Below are 20380 nucleotides of genomic sequence, written 5' to 3' on the forward strand. Positions count from 1 at the left end.
GTTGACATTGCTGCTATGAAAATTGGGGTACATGTGCTCCTATGCATCAGCATTTCTGTCTCTCTTGGGTAAATCCCCAGCAATGCTATTGCTGGGTCATAAGGGAGTTCTATGGATAGTTTTTTGAGGAAGCTCCACACTGTTTTCCAGAGCGGCTGCAAGCCATTTCTTAGAAGCACTAAGTGAGGCCAGGAAGAACGTTCAGGAATCTCAAGTACTTTGGTACAATAAACCTTAACTGACATCACTTCTATTTCTGGGTTTAAGTAAAAACATTTCCACAGTAAAGATGTAGGAAAACATCTTAGTGCCTTATTCTGCTGGGCACAGAGGAAGCACTCATTCAATACATGATGCAAGAAAATTAGCCCATGAAATGAATAACACACAGCACTCCCCCCATCTTTCTCTACAGAGAGGCATGCTGGCCTTCCAGAAGGCAAAGCAATGATTTTATTCTCTGGTTCCTAGGGGTTTTTTGATAGATCTTGTCTTCAAATATGAACTTATAGCTTCAAGAACAAAGCAAAAGGAACAGAGATATTCATGGGTGTTTGGTATGTCATATTGAAATTCTGGCTTTATTCATGAAAAGATATTTTTATGGGCAAGGCTATACTGGTGGATAGTGATTTAATGGAAGAAGAGGTTGGGTTTTCTTGGGTTTTTTGGTTTGTTTGTTTGTTTGTTTGTTTGCCAGAGCTTGGATATGCCCCCCTTCCTGAGTTTTGTGATTATTAGGGGGATAGGGAGGTGGTTCCACTTCCTACATTAGGGATGAAGAGTATGGACTTTGTCATATCCAATATAATTGAGCAGAGGACACAAAAACATTGGTGTTATTGTGCGATGTTTCCTAAAAATGTCCCCATATTACCTTGACATACTCTCTGATGTCTCCATCATCATGTCCATTTCCTATAGAGCTCCGTGACCTGTTCACCTCAGCTACCTTCTATCACGTAGGAATCTTAGTGTACCAATCAGGGGAGAGAAAAATGTAACTTTATTTGCTTTAGGTCAACCTAAATCCAAGTCTAAGACCCATCATTTAGACTTGTGAAAATTCAGTGTGGCATTGTTAGGGCCTCATCTATACCTCTGGGTTGTAAAAAAAAAAAAAAAGGTGCTGGCTTTACAAAGACAGCACCAGATCATCAGGGAGAATCTTCTCATGGTGGATTCTGGACCCACACTGCTTAGCTTGAGGAAGCCTGTTGTTTCAGAGCACCTGATCCCTTAAGGTAAAACACCTCTGCTGACATGGGGCCAGCTGGCCACTAGAGGATCGGTGGAGGCCGGAGGCCCCTCTGATGAGATCTGGCCTCTCTGGAGGCCAATCATCCTCCCCAAGATCTCCCAGGAGTGCTGAAAGGCATGCAGAGCTTCATGCCCAGGGCTGAGATGACCACCTCTTTGGGGTCTTGTCACTTCCCGGAGTGCCACCATGGGGAGGCATGAGGAGCCATAAGACCCAGGGCTAAGAAAATAGCAGACCTGTCCTTGATAAGTTTTCCCCCAAGCCAGTCACTGGGCTAAGCATTTGCATTCAAATGACTTATTAAAGGAGGTAAGGGATCAACCAGTAAGGGAGTTGGGGAAGCAAGATGGGAAATATGGAAAAGAAGAGGAAACCAAGCAAGAGTGATTTCAACTGAACTCCCAGACTCAGTCCGATCCTGTGGGGTGCTGGGGAGCATAAATGATTCCTTAAGGAACAGGAGTTGAGCTTTTGTGTTTATATACCTAGCAGTCATTGTCTATAGGCAACCCTGGGGTGGGCACGAGGGGACAAAAATCTAGACATTTTTCCGCTTTTCATATGGGCAAGATGGTGCCCATGCCCAGTGCAGTCCTCTGAAGGCAGCAGGTGCCAACTCTCAGCAGTAAAGTGCACATGTGGAAGTTGAGCTGGTGGAAGGATGTGAGGGGACCTGGGAGGGACACCAATAGGCTTCGCTACAAGAGCCATCGCAAAGCCATCATATCCTTCATAAAGTGGCATCACAGTGAACCACCTCATATACTGTCTCCCTGAGAAAAAAAGAAAAGAAGGTTAGAGAGTCTTTCTTAAATGTTTGTCTGAAACAGAAATGCACCCCCAAGTACTGTTTTTGCTCATGAAATGGCAGGTAAGGTCATGCTAGACTTAACGTGTTTATATCCCCAGGTTGAGTCCCAAAAGTAATAGGGAGATGTGCTATTTATTATTAATCATGAAATATATTACTTAGCAAAGCAGGAGCTTGATGCTCCTTCAGGCCAGGGATTCAGATGTTTTACATTCTCATTTGGCTTTGTGTGAAAACATCCATCCCACTGAGGAGGAAGGAAGCACAAAGCCCTTGAAAAATCAAATAGAAAAGAATCATGGATCTGTTCAATGGCGGAGATACAAAGGATTCTAAAAAGAGAACCCACGGGGGAAATAAAGAGATGGTTTTTGAAATGTAACCCTGGGGAGGTGCTCTGATGAGATGGAGATGGTCTATAGACCCAACAGGTAGATGCCGACACTGGGACAGAAAAGGATGGGTGGAGGAAGTCTTAGAGTTCTCTTCAAAAGCATCCTAGGAGAGTGTACAGCTTTGGAAAGTATAGAAAATAAATGAGAGGGAAAAGGAAATGATGCCCAGTGGATGTTTGATACAAGAATACAATTTTAAGGCTTCATGTTGCAGGATTAAAAGAGATGAGACAGAGACCATGGCTGATATCCAGAAATCTGAGTCAACATCCTGGACCCAGGTCTCCAGCCCATCATGCATAGACATCACCAAGAGCCTAGACAATAGAGTGGAATATTGTTTTTATATTCAAATAGACCCAATAATAGGCCTTTAGATTTCCTTGTCAGTTTTTCTTTGAGGTGTATGAATTTGGGGAATTGATTTTTAAAAGTTGAGTACTTTGTAAATAAAGGCAAACAGAGGAAAAGGAAACTACATGTTATATAAATTATTCCTCAAAATAAGCCCAGCCAGGTAAGTGTTATTATCCTGTTTTTCAGACCAAAAAAGCAAGGTTTGGAGAATGATGTCATTTTCCCACACCCTAGTTTATTAAATAGAGGAATGAATAAATTTTATCCTTTATCCTCTCCACCTAACAACTATTGAGAACTTATGGTGTACTTATTCTGGACACGGGGGAACCAAATAATTATTTGAGCCTGTATCTGTCTGATTCTGGAGGCCCTTATTTTTCCTCCAGAGTCTAGTGACAAAGCTCATTTAAATCTAAGCTCACAGTAGGTTGGATTACTCTATGATTATGCAAGATAGTAATGAGATTTACAGGGAGGGGAGAGAGTTTGGGAACATAAAACAATGCATGGCCAACTTCACATTAGGTTTATAGGCCGAGCAGGGAGGACCCAAACCATTTTGCCTGCTACTTTAAAAAATAAAAATAATGAACCACCATAAAAATTATAAACACCAAATTTTTATGGTTACAGCTTCTGATTATCAAACATGGGGGAAAAAGTATAAAGAGGCAAAAATCATTTTTGATGTTATAAGCCAGAGATAATGACTATAATTATTTTAAAGTATGTTTTTCCAGTCCATTTTTGTGTGTGTGTGTTTACCCCTTTGGCTGCTTAAAATTTTTTCTTTGATTTTGATTTTTAACAGTGTTGTGTAATAGGTCTGTGCGTGGTTTTCTTCATATTTATCTGTCTTGGGACTTTGTGAATCAGTAGGTGGATGTCTATTACAGTCTTTTTCAGCCATTATCTCTATATACTGATTTTACCCCATTTCTTTTCTCCTGGGATGACAGCTATGTGTATTTATTAACCTTCTCACTGTATTCTTACCTTCGCCTGTACATTTTTCACTTTTTTTGTCCCTTGGGCTTCATTCTGAATTTTTTCTTGGGAGTTATCTTTCAGTTTTTTAATATGTGTAAGCTGTATCTGCCTTGCTATTAAACTCACCCACAGAGCTTTAAATTTCTGTCATTGTAACTTTTCTGTTCTAGATTTCTTTTTTGGTTAGTTTCTCAGGTTTCCAGTCTTCTACTGAAGTTCTCAATTTTCTGTTTTATTTCCTTGAGCACATTGAGCATATTTATTTTCAAGTAGCATCCTACTACCACAACATCTGAATCCTTCCTAACTAAATCTGTTTTTATTGCCTGTATTTCTCTTGAACTTAGCCATAGAGTTTTTTTTTTTTTAAGATTTGATTTTTAAGTAATCTCTATACCCAGCCTGGGGCTCAAACTTATAACCCTGAGATCAAGAGTCACAAGCTCCATCAATGGAGCCACCCAGGTGCCCCCAGCCATATAGTCTTATGTCCATTGGACCCTAACTCAGAAGCATCATCCAGCACTAGGAAAGTCTGTCTTGCTGACCATTCATGAGCAATAACTTAAAATCAAGTAATAGTCCTCTGTTATAAGATCTCATCAAGTTTAAGGTACATTGTTGAGTTACTATAGCTTCTCTGAGAATTGGAAGTAAAGACATACTATGTGAAATGTACACGTGTGACCTGATTTCAGATATGTCACATTATAAAAGAGCAGGCATCTAAGAGTTCTGGAAATATGGCAGAATTCCCTAGCCTTGGGCAGACCTGTTTGTATTTCCTGACTCAGTTTCTCATTGTCTCCCTTTAAATCCTCCTCAGGGAGAAAGACAGATAGCCTGAATTGTCCCAAGGCTTTATTACCTCCAAAAGCTTGAGAACTTTCCAGTGCATTCCTCCTGGTAAAACCCACATTTAATGTAGTTAGAAGTATCATCCACAAAAATGGGGCAGGAGCCTGGTGCACCGTGGAAGTCCTTATCCCCAAAAGGGGAAAAAACCCAACTCTCAGGCTCACAGTAGAAGGGATTTCTTATCTTCTGCTGAAGCTGATGTGGCTCAAGTATAGTTCATTTTCTTTCAGTATTCCAGGACTGGTCTTAAGTATCACCAGAATTTTTCCTGGCTGTGAGCGCTAGGAAGCAAAACTCAAAATGGAGGAGAAACTGCCCTGTGTTGCACAAATCATAGCCCTTTGCACAAAGCATAGCCCTTTGCTAGGCTAACTAAGCACAGAATCGAGCCCCTCCCAGGGCCAGGCAGTGGGAGCCGTGACCAACTGAAGAATGCAGCTTCTATAAAGCAGAGAGCCAATCTCAATGCCAGTTGATTGTGGCCCTATGGGAACACAGGCCCAGGACTTCCAGATCTGAATTTTGCTCAGAAAGCGGTAATATGGATTTCTCTGAGCAATCTCCTGATTTTTATGTTGACAGTGAATTCCATTTTCTAAAACTTGGAGGTATGACGCCCATGTTTTTGAGAAGATTGCCGACTGTAGGCCCTGGTTGTTTCTGGGCCACACGTTCGGCATGAAGCGATTGCTGCTATAAGAAGGGAGTCCCATCACTGGAGCAATCTGGAATGCTTTCTCTGCCTCTCCCTCCTCCTTCCTAGAGGCATTCCTGGAGATATGAGCACGGGGCTTTCTAAGGCCACTTGACGTTTCAAAAAGTGCGTTGCTCTCCGATGCCTTGTTGGTATTTTGAGAGCTCTCCCAGGTTTGTTTTCTAAGTTAAGGTGGGGCTTTGGAGTTCCCCACTGTGGGAACTGCTCACAGTATGTGGCCCCAAAGCACACAGAATATCATTGAAATCTTCTGCCACATGGCCTAAGGGCAGTCTTAGAGCAGACAAACCAGAAACTTGGTTAATATTAGCAACCTCGTCAAATTTGCACAAAGGGAAATTTACTAATTTTTAGTTCTCAGGTACTTTAGAAGTGTTATATGAGTGTAATGGAGATTCTTTTCTTGCCTGGAGGCAGGCAAGCAGGTTGCTTGAAAGGTAATTGGAACAGTTAAGGGAAGAAAAGGGTGTCAGATGCATGATCACATTGCCGGGGGACTGCTTCATAGGGATGAGACTGTGTCTTAGAAGAAATGATTAAAAAGAGACCAGGGAGGCTGACGGAGTGATTGGTACCCAAGTGCAGTAATTAAAGGTCGAATTGCTCAGGGGACTCCCTCTGGGTTCTTAGGCAAGCAATATTCACCGTTGTGCCATAATCCATTTGAGAAAAATATGTTACCGGATAGGGCCTTTCCAAGAGTCGTCTTACAGCTCGTTCAGAGCTCGCAGTAGCTGGTGTTGCCATTTCTGCTCTCCAGAACTGTCCAGCCAGAGTTAGAGATAGAAATGCCTTTGGAATGAATATTCTTAAGTGTCTAGATAGAAAGTATATAGTTGGAGATCAGGGGAACTTGGTCATATTTCTGAATTTATATAGTTTCTGGTAATTTTTAATTATATTTCATCATACTTGGGTTCCTGAAGATGAAATAGAACATCTAAATTCCTTTCACATCCGCAGCTTTGTTTCTTAGAAGTTCGATCTTCTGCATATAATACAAATAGGAATCTGAATGGTCTTGCTTCATTGCCCAAGCTTTAGGGAATAGGGAGACAGCACAACAACGCTGAAAAACAATAACCCCTGTATACAGATCACAAAATCTAGGTGCAATGTCTATGGTGTCCAGGCCTGCCCAGCTCCCACAGTTTGCGAAAGAAATGAACGAGATCACGGGAGAGCCAGTGCTGGTGTCAAATTTATTTATATATGGAATGGAATACTTCTCAATTCAAGAATAAATCATTAAAACAAGGGACGACATGTCTAACACATGCGTTTTCTATTACGGGTTTTCTCTTGGTGATTCTTCCAGGCATCCTCGTTAGCAGGCTCCAAATCGCTGCATTTTTAATTCAGCGAAACACGAAAAGATCTGGTTCTAAAATGGAATACTTCACACTTTTAATAGCTCTTTCTCCCCCACCCCTCTCACTTTTATTTCCGCTTATAGTCCTTGAAGAAAGAAACTGCTCAGACCCTGGGGGCCCAGTCAATGGGTACAAGAAGATAACAGGAGGCCCCGGGCTGATCAACGGGCTCTATGCAAAAATCGGCACAGTCGTGTCCTTCTTTTGTAATAACTCCTACGTGCTTAGTGGCAGTGAGAAGAGAACTTGCCAGGAGCATGGAGAGTGGTCGGGGAAACAGCCAATCTGCATAAAAGGTAACTTACAAGTATTTGTCAAAGCCACAGACAGAGATGGGGTTTCGGGCCTTTTGGTGGTTCCCGTACGCGTTTGTGAGCTCCTGGGGGAAAAATGCCTTTCCCTCTTAGCTTCTCCCTGGAACCATCCATCTATAACTCCCAGGCAGAAAGCCACCTCTGAAAACTTTTGCTCCTTTTCTGGACCTCTGGAGGACCTGCTTATCCTAATCACAGCTCCTTGCTGTGATCAATAGTTACCAGAGCAGTTTAGGAAAGATGACAGGACTGTTTTAGAGATGCAGACCCAAAACCAAAATTGAGACGTTCAGTATGCTTTAGTATAGCTATGTTTATCCTACTCTCTATGAAATACAAAGTTAGCACAAGAAACAAAAGAACAGAATAGACACACCATCCCTGCCAGCCTATGTGGCAGGAGGTTTAAGATGTTAACATAGTGAGGGCGCCTGGGTGGCTCAGTCGGTTAAGCGTCTAGCTCTTGATTTCGGCTCAGGTCATGATCTCATGATTTCTGAGTTCAAGCCCCTCATTGGGCTCTGCACTGGCAGCACGGATCCTGCTTTGGATTCTCTCCCTCTCTCTGCCCCTCCCCTGCTCGCACTGTCTCTGTCACTCTTTAAATAAGTAAACATTAAAAAGAGATGTTAACATAGTGAAAAATATCTTAACAAGATGTTCGAGTCCTTGAGCATTCAAGGCAGAGAGAGGAAACAGATGAGCAGTGTATGTTCAGAGAAGGGAATGACCAATATTGCTAGAAATGGGGATAGTTGCACACCGCAAGGCAGAGCAGAGCCAGTCTGGGGGGCTGGGCAGGGTTGGCGGAGGTGAAGAGAAGTTGGGACAACATTGCCATCATAAGATAAAGGAAAACAAGGAAGAATAGGCAGGAGTGAAAGGATCTTGTTAAACTCAAAGTGGGGCCAGCTGGGAATCTGGGAGGAAGATGGGAAAGGTTGGTTTGGGACCAGAAAAAAAATGGAACCTTGTGTAGAGAAGCTTGCAACTTCCCCCTTGGCAGTGGGGATGGGTAGTTTCTTACTGAACCAGGTCGACAGCCCCTGTGTTTTAGGGGCAGGTCACAATCATCTGGCTGTTTCCTAGGAAGAAAAGCATGTCCTTGGCCTAGATTATCCAGATAATTGCCTTAATCCTCCACTTTCCCTTCTGGGTGTTTGTCAACAACCCAACTCCTGGGAAAAGAAATAAAAGAGAATTGGTTTGTGAAAGGAATAAATCACTTTAGACTTTAGCCAGAAGCGACCTTCCTCCCCGCCAGCACAGACTCTGATTCTTGATTTCATTAAGTATGGAAATGGTGTTACATATGTCCTTGGAGATTTTTGTCAACTCTTCTCTTACGAATTAATAACAACCAAAGTCCTCTAGTTTGCTAATTAGATGAATGTTGGCTGCCTGATTGGGAAAGTGGAACGCGAGGGATTGCTTTTCATTTGTGAAGAAAGAGACACTTCAGCAAAATTACGCAGGGCTTTGAGGTGTCCTTAAATGGTCACGAGGAGCCTCAATTTCAGAGAAAGGGCATAGTTGAATCAGCTACCCAAGACCTACCCATGGTGGACACTGACATCTGGTCCAAAGGAGAGCCTTGTAGTTCCATATGCTGGGCTATATATTAGAACCTTCATTTTCACCTTGACTCCACTTTCCATCAAGGTCTCTAATGCTATTTGTGTGAACAGAAAGCACCAGTGTGTTGACCCCCAGGGTTCCACATCACCCAGGTAGGGTGGCTTTTCAGAGGTGCATGCTCCACGTGGGTTCTTTGAAGGGGCTTGTCAATTTAGATGAAGGGCAAAATGCTCTTTTGCTAGGGAGCTGTCTCAACTTGGATGGCATGTTTCTCCTCTGAGACCTCTATGGATGTCCAGAAAGGCCAGACAGGGATGAATCTGAATGCAATGATATGAGCAGTCACTATGGGAAAAGATTATGCAGTGATGTCTCCTTTGTTCTAGCCTGCCGAGAGCCAAAGACCTCAGACCTGGTGAGACGCAAAGTTCTTCCCATGCAGGTTCAGTCAAGGTGAGGTTGAAACACCTAGGCTCTGGGGCACCTGGGTGGCTCAGTTGGTTAAGCGGCTGACCTCAGTTCAGGTCATGATCTCACGGTTCGTGGGTTTGAGCCCCGCATTGGGCTCTGTGCTGACAGCCCAAGAGCCTGGAACCTGCTTTGGATTCTATGTCTCCTTCTCTCTCTGCCCCTCCCCTGCTCATGCTCTGTTTCTCTGTCTCAATAATAAATAAAAACATAAGGGAAAATTTTTTTTTGAAACACCTAAGCTCTGCTTCAAAGGCAAATGCATGTTTCCCCTCCTACCTCTTTCCTTGACTTGTGTCTGACCAAAGACATTCTGGGGTTTCTTAGGGACCCTCAGTGCTGACTGCTTAGGAAAGAACAGGGCCTATTAGAGGGAGGCTGATAAAGCCAGCTGCCTTTGGCCAAGAGGCAGCAACTGCTGGAAGATGTACACAGTTCACTGGGTCGTGGGAAAGTAGGTCGTCAGTGGGAAGTGAGGCTTGAAGATGATCTGTGAGGAACTGGATTTTAATACTTGAGTCTTCCTGAAATTGCTACATGTTTACTAGAGTAACATCTATGGGGATGGCCTGCCTGCTGGACTCAGGAAGATGTTCTCCGTAGTAATCAGCCACATGAGGCCCGCTAGTGGCACCCAGGAACTAGAGATAAATGATCAGTCCCGATGAGGGATGCAGGCCCTCAGATCTGCTGCCCAGCCTTCCTCTTGGGAGGATGGGAGTGGAAGCCACCGGTGGGGAGGGAATAGGCCCATTTCTACTACTTCTTGGCTCATTCTGTAGGAAATACTGTTTCATCTCATCTCCTACCATTCTTCTTCTCACTCTCCACTTTGGCCACACGGGCTGCCCGGCTTTTCCTCTACCCTACACGCATGATGCCCCTTCAGAGCCTTCCCCCTCTGTCTGGACCCTGGTTCCACTGGATTTCAGGGAAGCTTAATGCCTCCCTTCCTTCAGCTCCCTCCTTAGCTTTTTACCTATTGGAGAGACCTTCCCTGGTTGTCCTTTTGAAAATAATAATGCCCCAAAATGACAACTATTTAATTTTTCTCTTTTTACACTTTATATAAAATTAAGCCATTGTCAATCAATCAAGGTAGTAATGCCACTGCTACCCAGACTGCAGAGCCAACTTCTCTACTCTCTGGCATTTGCTATGACTCTGTCCTCAGCTTGGCTTCTATCCCTACCTGTTGTCTCACATCCATTTCTTCATTGGTTGATTTCTATCTCCACCTAGCCCACAAAAAATAAGTAAATAAAAGTTACAAGTGCAGGAACATTTTGTGTTTTGTTCATGTTCGAGTTCTCCTGCCAAGAACAATACTTGCTCCACAGGAGGCACCCAAGAAAACACAACCACCCTGAACATGGACTGAATGAATGGCATTGACAAACAATGGCTCCAGACCTTGTTCTTTCTTTAGGGCTGTGTTTAGTATTCTTGGGCAAACTCCTAAACTTGCTAAGCCTTCAGTTGCCTCTTTTGAAAAATGAGGACAATCACAAAAACATATGTCTCTGGGGATTGCTGTATGGGTTAGAGGCAACCCCGATAGCCAGGATTTATTGAGTGCTAGGTGCCAATTGCCCTTCTGAGTGCCTTCCACGTATTGGCTCATTTAATCTTTATTACAACCTCTGAGGTAGGTGTTATTATCATTACCATTTTATTATAGATTTTATTACCAACTTTATTATGGAGGGGTAAACTGAGGCTTAGAGAAATCAATGAGCTTGGTCAAAGTCACATTGCAGAATGTGGACCCAGGATGTAAATCCAGAATCTTCATCGTCTTCAGGGTCTTCAGGGTTTGCTCCCTTAGACACCAAGCTCTAAGTCCTCCATAAAGCCTTTAGTAGAACTCATGCCCAAATGAACCCCTGTGTCTGGTAGCTAGAGCTTTTAGGAATAGTGACAATACATCCCAGTGACTAGAACTGGCCACAGCCAAGTGACCTGAAATATTTGTAAGGCAGGACATTCCTCAATCTCTCACCCTTCCTTTGGATATTTTCTTCTATTTCTGGCTTCCCTTTGCAGGCAAGGCATTTCCTTGGAAATAGTGGCAGTGAAATACAAATTTTGTCCCCTTTCCTGATCTTTATGACCTACCTGGACTCTCGGCTAACAGGGATAAGCCCGTTCTCTCCAAAGAGACATCTTGCAACAGCCCCTGAGCTATTCAAAAAGACCACTGGGCTTTGCATTTTTAAAGTGATTATAATGGGAGGTTAGGTGACAAGGTTCCAGGTAGCTAATGTAGATGAAGAAGCAAGCCTAAATCTTGGTTTTAAAGATCTTTTTGGAAGATAGGCTGCTGGAAAATGGACATACGTATCTCCAGCAGCCTCGTCACCCAAGAACCCACAAAGGCAGCATAGTCTTTCAACAGATGGTCCCAAAGATGAGCTCGTTTGCCAATTCAGAATCTCCTTGACCTGCAGACCTTGTACCCAACTTGGGCTAAAGATTTGTTGAATGAAGTCAGTGTGAGTGGAATATTTGCTCTGAGTGAAGGACCCTACAGACACATGAAATAGATTTTTTCAGATGGTATCACATGGCCCAGAAGAGACACCAGGTTGGGAACCATAACTGCTTAAGTGCTGCCTTGGGTACCAACTTAGCTTCCTATGTGCCCGTCTCTATCTTTACTTCCCTCCCTGGGCTTCCTTTCCCCATTCATTAAGCAGAGATGAAAACATTGTTTCCTAACGAATTCTCACTTATCAGTGATCGTTAGCACTGATACACAATGAACGCAAGCTCTCCAATGTGTGTGCATCTCCCCTGAGAACCCTTGCGTGCTCTCTGGGGGCTTTTGCTTCAAGTGCTCATTTGAAAGGCCTTTTCGCATTTACACACAGTGCTCTGTGATTCTGCCAATCACTGTGCCCTGAGAAAGCTCTATTCTCTGAGGTGTCCTAATTATATACGCTGATTGCTAAATCAAACTACTGTATCAACACAGTTTAGTTCAAGTCAATTCCTAATGTTGCCCCATTATGATAATGTTTGGAGGAAAAAAGATGCCTGGATTTCTCTTATTCAAACGAACTTCGCTTCCTGCTTAATTTCACAGTTAATTTTTCTCTGTGTGCATGTATAGCGTACCCTTGGATCACAGCTATTACGCCAGATATTATCCTGTCGTTAAAATCCGAGGCAGCTGGAGACATGCCAGAAATGGAAATGGATGAACAGAATAAAGGTTGAGATGTGCAAGAGAATTTGCTCAGTGGCAGAGGGGAAGTGTGTGTCGGAGGGGGGAAGAGAAGGTGGGGGAGATCAGTAGGAGGGAGAGAGAATGAGATAGCCTTTTTTTTCCTGTTGTAACCAAATATCTACGTGGGGCCTGGCGTGGATACTATGGGGGCCACCATGACTGTCTCTCGTCCTGCTCTCTCTGGGCCCATGGGTCCCATGCAGGGAGACGCCATTACACCAGCTGTACTCAGCATCCTTCAGCAAGCAGAAACTGCAGGGCGCCCCCACCAAGAAGCCAGCCCTTCCCTTTGGAGACCTGCCGCCCGGGTTCCAACACCTGCACACGCAGCTCCAGTACGAGTGTGTCTCGCCCTTCTACCGCCGCCTGGGCAGCAGCCGCCGCACATGCCTGAGGACCGGGAAGTGGAGCGGACGTGCCCCGTCCTGCGTCCCTAGTGAGTCAAGTCTTGTCCTTGGGCTGGAGCCCCGTACAGCTTCCATGGCAAACTGTGAAAAGCCACTAACCTTCCAGAAGACTTTTTGGGAAAGCCTTCTTGCCCAGTGGTCTTAGATGAATTTTTTTGGAAGGGGCACACTTCCTTGTGGATAATTCTATTATGTTTACTTGGATAAAAGGGAGAGAACGGTCATTAAACACCCAAGTGGGGAAGGGATAAAATACTTCCAGAAGGCTTTTATTATGTCATCTTGGATAGCTTGTCTGAGCCCATTTTCATGCTCATCATCCAGTGGTACTGAGTAGGTACTCATTATTAATTAGGTGATGAGCTATTAATTACCCATTAGGCTATGATGATGACTACTGAAGTAATATGTGGAAGTTTCTGGAACAGGGTCTTGCACATAGTAAACTACCTTCCCTATCCTCTTTGTCAAAGGACAACAGTATGGCTTAATTCTTTGTGGTCAAGTTTATATGATAGTCATTATTTTGAGTCTCGCTGTTTACATACATGATCATCCAGTCTCCTCAAGAATTGGATGAGACAAGTGTGATTACTATATCCATTTTGCAGGCAAGAAGACTGAGGCTTTAAGAGATTAAGCAATTTGCCCAAAGTCCTATCGATAGTAAATGCCTGTGATCCAAAACCTTCCATCTTAACCCTAAACTTTATAGCCAGCCATGTCAAGGTGGTTGATTACTATTTAATGGGAAAGGAAAACAACTTAGATGCTTAGTGGTCATCACACACAAGGTGCTTCCCTTTCCGGGTTTGTGTTTTCTTGGTTGAGCAACACGTTCGCCTTTGGATGGGAAAGTCTGTGTTTCTCTTACTGGGCCAATGCTTTCTCCATAGTCTGTGGGAAAACTGAGAACATCACTGCTCCAAAGACCCAGGGGGTGCGCTGGCCGTGGCAGGCGGCCATCTACAGGAGGGCCAGCGGGGTGCACGGTGGCAGCCTGCACAAGGATGCATGGTTCCTGGTCTGCAGCGGCGCCCTGGTGAATGAGCGCACTGTGGTGGTGGCTGCCCACTGTGTAACTGACCTGGGGAAGATCACCATGATCAAGACAGCAGACCTCAGAGTCGTCCTGGGGAAGTTCTACCGGGATGATGACCGGGATGAGAAGACCATCCAGAACTTGCGGGTGAGAGCAGGTGTCCCCCAAAACTAGGTCTCAGCTCAGGAAACTCCACACCAGGAGAGCAGTAGCTGTGTCCATGCCCAACACCTTGGCACTGTAGCACCCCGCCCAGAGCCTGGCATGTACCAGGTACCCAATATTTCACAAAGACAGATACTAGAAAGAGGCATCTAGAAAGACCAGGGAGTCTTTTTTCCTTTTGTTTTCAAAATAAGATTGTAACAAATATCTACCAGGGAGGTCATCAAAAGGTAATCATCTATTATGTTTGGGACATTGTACTAGGTAGGCTTTGAGGATGTAGAAAGACTTTATACAAGATACTACTAATCAATTTATAGTATTCATCTGTCTTTATCTGCCTCTTTCCTTCCCTCCTTCTCTTCATCCATCTACCCACCTCCCTCTCGGTCTCCATCCATCCATCCATAGATATCTAGCTAGCTAGCTAACTAGCTCTCCATCTAGCTAGCTCTCCATCCATCCATCCATCCATCCATCCATCCATCCATCCATCCATCCATTCATCCATCCATCCATCCATCCATCCATCCATCCATCCTCCCTGTTATCCACTTATCCATTCATTATTAATCTCCCACAGAACGCCAGTCACAGGGAATGGATACAGAACTGATACATAAGAATAGATAGCTAACACATGGGTTTTTGCCCTGAAGAGTTCACAGGCTAGTGGAAGTAACAGACCAGGGGAAAGCCCTGAGGAAATGTGCCCAAATGTAGTTGAAGTAATAGAACATGAACATCAAAATGTTAGAGCGTATAACAGATGTGAGCTCCTAGAAGCTCACATCAAAGAGAATGATCAGCAAGGGTTGGGACAAGCAGCAAAGACTGTGGAAAAGGCTTGTGGAACATTCTGGGTGTAGCTCTGTCTTACTGGCCTACAGGTAGATGTGTATGGTGGGCCAGAGGTTGCACACTGGAAGCCTTTAGGGGTTTGTGTTTTGATGGTGCTAACATTCATTTTGTTTAAATCAGTTATGTGCCCACATTTAAAAATCAGGAGGTTCAGATGAAGATCTAGAGTCTGTTTTCTGGCAAGGGTAGACTGCAGCCCCCTTTTGGCTGGGCATTGGTCAGTTGGAGTAAAGTGGCCCCTACCCACTTTGGATGGGGGAGTGCAGGGGCACCTGGGTAGTTCAGTCGGTTAAGTGTCCAGCTTCGGCTGAGGTCAGGATCTCAGTTTGTGGGTTCGAACCCTGCATTGGGCTCTGTGCTAGCTCAGAGCCTGGAGCCTCTTTCAGATTCCTCTCTCTCTGACCCTCCCCTACTTGGGCTGTCTCTCTCTCTCTGTCTCTCAAAAATAAATAAAAAACAGAAAAAAAATTAAAAATAGATGGGGGGGTGCAACATTGTCGTCTGCAGCCCCATCTGCCACCCCACTTAGTTAACACTACCTGCCAGGCAGCAGGGGGCTTTTCACTTTGCAACCCCCGCAAGACAGCTGTTGTTTCCCAGGACCCCTTACGCAAAGTATCTCCAAATAATTGCCTGTGTCTCTAAGGCATTTTCTCCAGATTTTATTTGGCCAAAGGGCTTGCCTGCTCCTGTTCCCGGTGCAGCTCGTGGCTCACCACTACTGTCCATTTCCTGCATTTGCAGATTTCCGCAGTCATTCTGCATCCCAACTATGACCCTATCCTGCTGGACACCGACATAGCCATCCTGAAGCTCCTGGACAAGGCTCGTGTCAGCACCCGCGTCCAGCCCATCTGCCTGGCCGCCCCGCGGGACCTCAGCACCTCCTTCCAGGAGTCCCGCATCACTGTGGCCGGCTGGAACATCCTGGCAGATGCGAGAAGCCCAGGCTTCAAGAACGACACGCTGCGCTCAGGAGTGGTCAGGGTGGTGGACTCGCTGCTGTGTGAGGAGCAGCACGAGGACCATGGCATCCCTGTGAGCATCACGGACAACATGTTCTGTGCCAGCCGTGACCCCACTGCGCCTTCTGACATCTGCACAGCGGAGACGGGAGGCATTGCGGCTGTGTCCTTTCCGGGCCGGGTGTCCCCCGAGCCACGCTGGCATCTGGTGGGGCTGGTCAGCTGGAGCTATGACAAAACATGCGGCCACAGCCTCTACACAGCCTTTAGCAAGGTACTGCCTTTTAAAGACTGGATCGAGAGGAACATGAAATGAGCCTCAACGGCATCAAGATGCTTTTTGTGGGTCCATCTCTATGTGTGTTGCCTGAGGCAGTGTAGACCTGAAGTTCGATTCTGCCTGTGATTTTGGCTGGGCCAGGGCTTCTGACTTCAGGATCAAAACTCAGTGGAGAGTGAGTAGAGCTCACTTCCTGGTAGACCGCTGCCTTCCTGGCCACTGAGACCGTTTGGAAGACACCGCAGCTGCTTTGCAAGAACGGAGTTGCCTCCAGAAAGACTATGCAAATAGCAAAGAAGTGGTCCCCATTCCGCCGGCCCAGTGGCTTTGCCCACCTGCCCTACGGGGGTGTGAATGTCATGGCCAGCTCTGGTGGAGAGAGTGTTGGCCAAGAAGTCTGGGTTTCATGAGGTCTCTTCCAGGACTCTAGCCAGACCAAGTTCCAAAAAGCCGCCTGCAGGGCAGCCTAGGACAGCGGAGATTGGATGTGGCTCTGGCTTTTGTGTACATTGCCACCATAAACTGTGGCTCTTTCTTTCTCAATCCCCTTTCCATATTTTAATAAAACAAGGGTTGGCTTCTGACCTACAGAACAAAGGTGCTATGGCTGTCAGCCCTGCATGTTGCTTCTCTGAGCTACGTGTGTCCGGGCTGATGGCTTGATGACAGCCCTTTAAAATAGATCCTCAACTTATAATTTCAAAACAATGCAGATGGCAAAGTTGATGCCCGTCCCTGGATTTGCTGGGTTATGGCCTGGAAGAGGAGCAACATGGGGGCCATCAGAAAAGGTACAAACAGGGGGAAATACCAGGGATTCAATGATTTCTAGTGTCCCCTCTGGCTCTCATGTTCTAGATCTAACACAAAGCCCTGCCTTGAACTTCCATAAATCTTTATGATGTATTTTCAAAGCATCTGAACTGGAATCACCTATTTACTCACACTAGACTGAGATGTGCCAAGACAGTAAAGCGCCACTCTTTTCTAGAACCGATGTGATTTTCCTTTCAAACCCTACCTGACTCCCACTGGATAGTGGAGGGGAAAAATGAATTCAGTCCCTGAAGTGATCTTCTCAGTAACATACACTCTTTTCTCCTTTCTTCCCTGCTCTCCTGGCCAGTCTCCTCCCCTCCAAGATGGTGCTGTGGAGGCTACATGACTTCAAGGCCTGGGTCACGATCAGACTCCGGAGTGCCTGCTGGCTCTGGGTGGCTGTGGTGGGTCTTTCCCACCCTTAGCCATTCTGCTGACATTGACCTAGGTGCTGTAACCTAGGAAACTTGTGCTATGTTCTCTCTGCTTCCCTGGACCCAGCAGCCCTATCTACGAACATGGTGGTACTCCTCAGATGTGGGGGTGACTCCCTTTTGGCCCTGGTTTGGGTGACTCCGCCTCACTGTCACAGGGACAGCCTTCTCTGGCAGCCCCCTGCCAGATTCTCAGTGACCTCCCCTTCCTCCCTTGGGGCCTTTTCAAGAACATCTCGGTATTTTCTGTACCTCATGAGGGCGGAGACCCCAGGGTTGGCACAGGGAACTCTAGACCCAAACAGAAACTTTACTCTTTCTCAACCTGCTGGAGAGAAAGCTCGACTTTCAGCTCTTTAGCCCTGACACAGGAGGTTAGGATACACTTGTCTCCCAACCTGTCTCACTGTTTCTGTGTCTTTACATAATTCCCTGAGCCAGGAGATAGTTTCTAGTACTTTATCATTTTGTCAGGCTTTCTTGGGGATTTTCATAATCCACACCCACCTCCTTCCTCATGGCTTAATCTAAAAGCAATGTATCAGTTATCAACTTCTGAGTAAGAAGCATCTCATGTTTAGTGGTTAAAATAAGCAATAGTTATTCTCTCCTAGCCTCAGAGAGTCAGGAACTGGGGAGCAGAGCTCGGCATGAGGTTGTAGCCTTAACTGGGGCTGCGGCATTGGGTTCCACAAATAGTTTTACCAAGTTGCTCAAAGATTTTTTCATTTTCCTTTTTTTTTTTTAAGCCTAGAAAACTTGGATTTTGAGAGGTATAATGGGAGTCTGAGTAAAGAAATCTAAATTCAAATTCCTGCTTTTCAACTTCATTTCTAAGTGACCTTGGGCAAGTCACCTACCCTAGCGAACTCAGTTTCACCAACTGTTAGGTTGACATGATACAATCCATCTTTCATGGGGACCGTGAGGATGAAGTCAGATATCATGTAAAGTGCTGAGCATAGTAGATGGTTTATAGCTCGGTGCCTGTAATGCCTGGCGAGGGCTAGGCTGTCCAGCTGGGCACAGCTCCATACAGCCTGTATCTGTGCCTCTGTGGCACGTCCCACGTGGGTGCCCATGTGCATACCTCTTTCTCTCTGTCCTGACGCTCCCCCCTCCCCCCACCTGGACCGTCAGTTCCCTACTTTCCTGACATTTTCTGTACTACTTAGTGTCATTTTCTGCCCTTGCCCTGCCATTCAGATTTGGCTCACATTTATGTCATCTCAGCTATGGCTTTGATCCCCTAAGAAGCTGAATCTGGCCTGAAATCCTGGGAACCCTGCCTCAGGGTACTTGGTTAAGAGCCCCATGGTCATTTCTACACCATCCTCAAGATCGTCCCATCTCAGCACTGCCCTCATGGACTGCAAGCACTCTGCCACACTGACCTAAATCTCTAGGTCTGGAGAAGAGAGTCAGATACCAGCCTGTCCCTTGGCCATAGGAATGTCATCTATATCTTCATAACTTGGCCCTCACATCCTAGGATGGGGCTCTAAGAGTGGGAGATCTCTTTCTTAGCTGGGAATCTGGAGTGGTCCATCAGTCAGGGGTTTTTTTGTTTTGTTTTGTTTCAGAGAGTCAGAAAGAATAGAGGTATAGAATAAGGGGTAGTAATGAAAACATACAGTTGTGGGCACTGGCAGGGAAGACTGTGGGAAGCTCTTGCCTTTGCATCTGGTGTTGAACCTGGAATCAACAGGGCCAGCAGTTGGGACGGAAAGCTGGCTGGGAAGTTGGCCAAGCAAGGACAAGCTGAGACCTCCAAGGTCAAAAGGAAGCCCATGTTTTCCTTTGCTGTCCCCAGCCTCAATGATGCCAGTGACCTGCCGGAGAAGCTGACACCCTCCGTATGTAGCTGTACACACACCTGATCCAGGACAGTCAGAAAAGTTTGAAGAGGGTTTCCAGCAGATGGGCCTGGGTGCCGTCCCCCTCACCCCCCAGCAAGGTGAGCTGGTGGGTCAGTGACACTGTGTGTGAACTCTCAGTGACTGGTGCATTGCCAGCTTTCCGCTCCCCTCTCCAGACCTCATGTAAGTTCCTCTTGTGCCCACTCTCACCTGCAATCACATAGAGAAGGGAATGTTGCATAGTTCCAACTTCCCCTCAGCTGACCTAGAATAAAAGCCATTGCAAATTATGGAATATGAATGCTGGACAAATCTTAGTCCATTTGGAATGCATTTGAGGGGAACCTGGGAAGACTCCTGTTTCATCCAAAACAGGTTGGTTCTGATTCTTTTGGCAGTAGTTCTTTTTGTCTTTTATGCACGTGCAGCCCCAACATGGAACATTCCATTGGCGAGGCCTCAAGGAGCTGGCCTAGCACCCACAGCTAGGCTATGGTGCTCTCTAATTGATGGTCAGTAACTTCACAGGATGCCAATAGCAGTGAAAATCATTCTGTGACTGTGATTGAGCAAGACACCAACAAGACCACATTATACCATCCATGAACAGACAAAAGCAAGGTCACCATACAAACCACAAAAACACCAACTATTCCCTCTCCAGTTAATATGTGTGACACGCTGCTTCTACAAATACTGTTTTAGCCTTAGCTAGTCTTCCTTTTAGATAAGATTTATTAAGATAGATGTTCTAGAATTACTTCCACTTACTGATAGTACCTGATCCAGAATAAATGATCCAGAACAAAGTCCCACTTTCTTGCAACCTCCCCCAGATCACCTAATAAAAGCCCAAATCCTGTAAGTTCTTTCTAATACTATCTAGGTGAGATATCCCACAGTTCCCCATGATATACACTCTCTTTTATGTCAAAGAACAATTAAGTCCAATTTGCTTAACTATTGGTGTGTTTCTGCTGGTCTTTGGCTGGAGGTCACTGAAAAAAAAACTGTAATGCACACATAAACTTCTATGTATATAGTAGGAGTTTTCCCTAAATCATATAGATCTTACTTAGAGTTTGTATCTCATATGATACATAAAATGTAAGTAAAGTCTGTATGATTTAGGCAAGACTCTTACCTTCCCTTGGAGTGACCAGGCTTATATACCAAGAAGACTTTTTCAAGAG

The 20380-nt window shown here is 45.3% G+C and overlaps 1 protein-coding gene across 2 annotated transcripts in view; it reads left to right on the forward strand.

Moving 5' to 3' along the window:
* PAMR1 (peptidase domain containing associated with muscle regeneration 1) overlaps positions 1-19482 on the forward strand; it is an 87189-nt gene extending 67707 nt beyond the window's left edge. For both annotated transcript variants that reach the window (XM_029914835.1, XM_029914836.1), the window contains exons 7-11: positions 6847-7059; positions 9042-9108; positions 12559-12791; positions 13659-13951; positions 15575-19482. In XM_029914835.1, the coding sequence (XP_029770695.1) occupies positions 6847-7059; positions 9042-9108; positions 12559-12791; positions 13659-13951; positions 15575-16111 (1343 nt within the window). In that variant the 3' untranslated portion in view covers positions 16112-19482. The remainder of the gene's footprint in view (positions 1-6846; positions 7060-9041; positions 9109-12558; positions 12792-13658; positions 13952-15574) is intronic.
* The last annotated feature ends 898 nt before the right edge of the window (positions 19483-20380 follow it).

This window comes from Suricata suricatta, chromosome 11, assembly GCF_006229205.1.
Source record: "Suricata suricatta isolate VVHF042 chromosome 11, meerkat_22Aug2017_6uvM2_HiC, whole genome shotgun sequence".
Lineage (NCBI taxonomy): Eukaryota > Metazoa > Chordata > Mammalia > Carnivora > Herpestidae > Suricata > Suricata suricatta.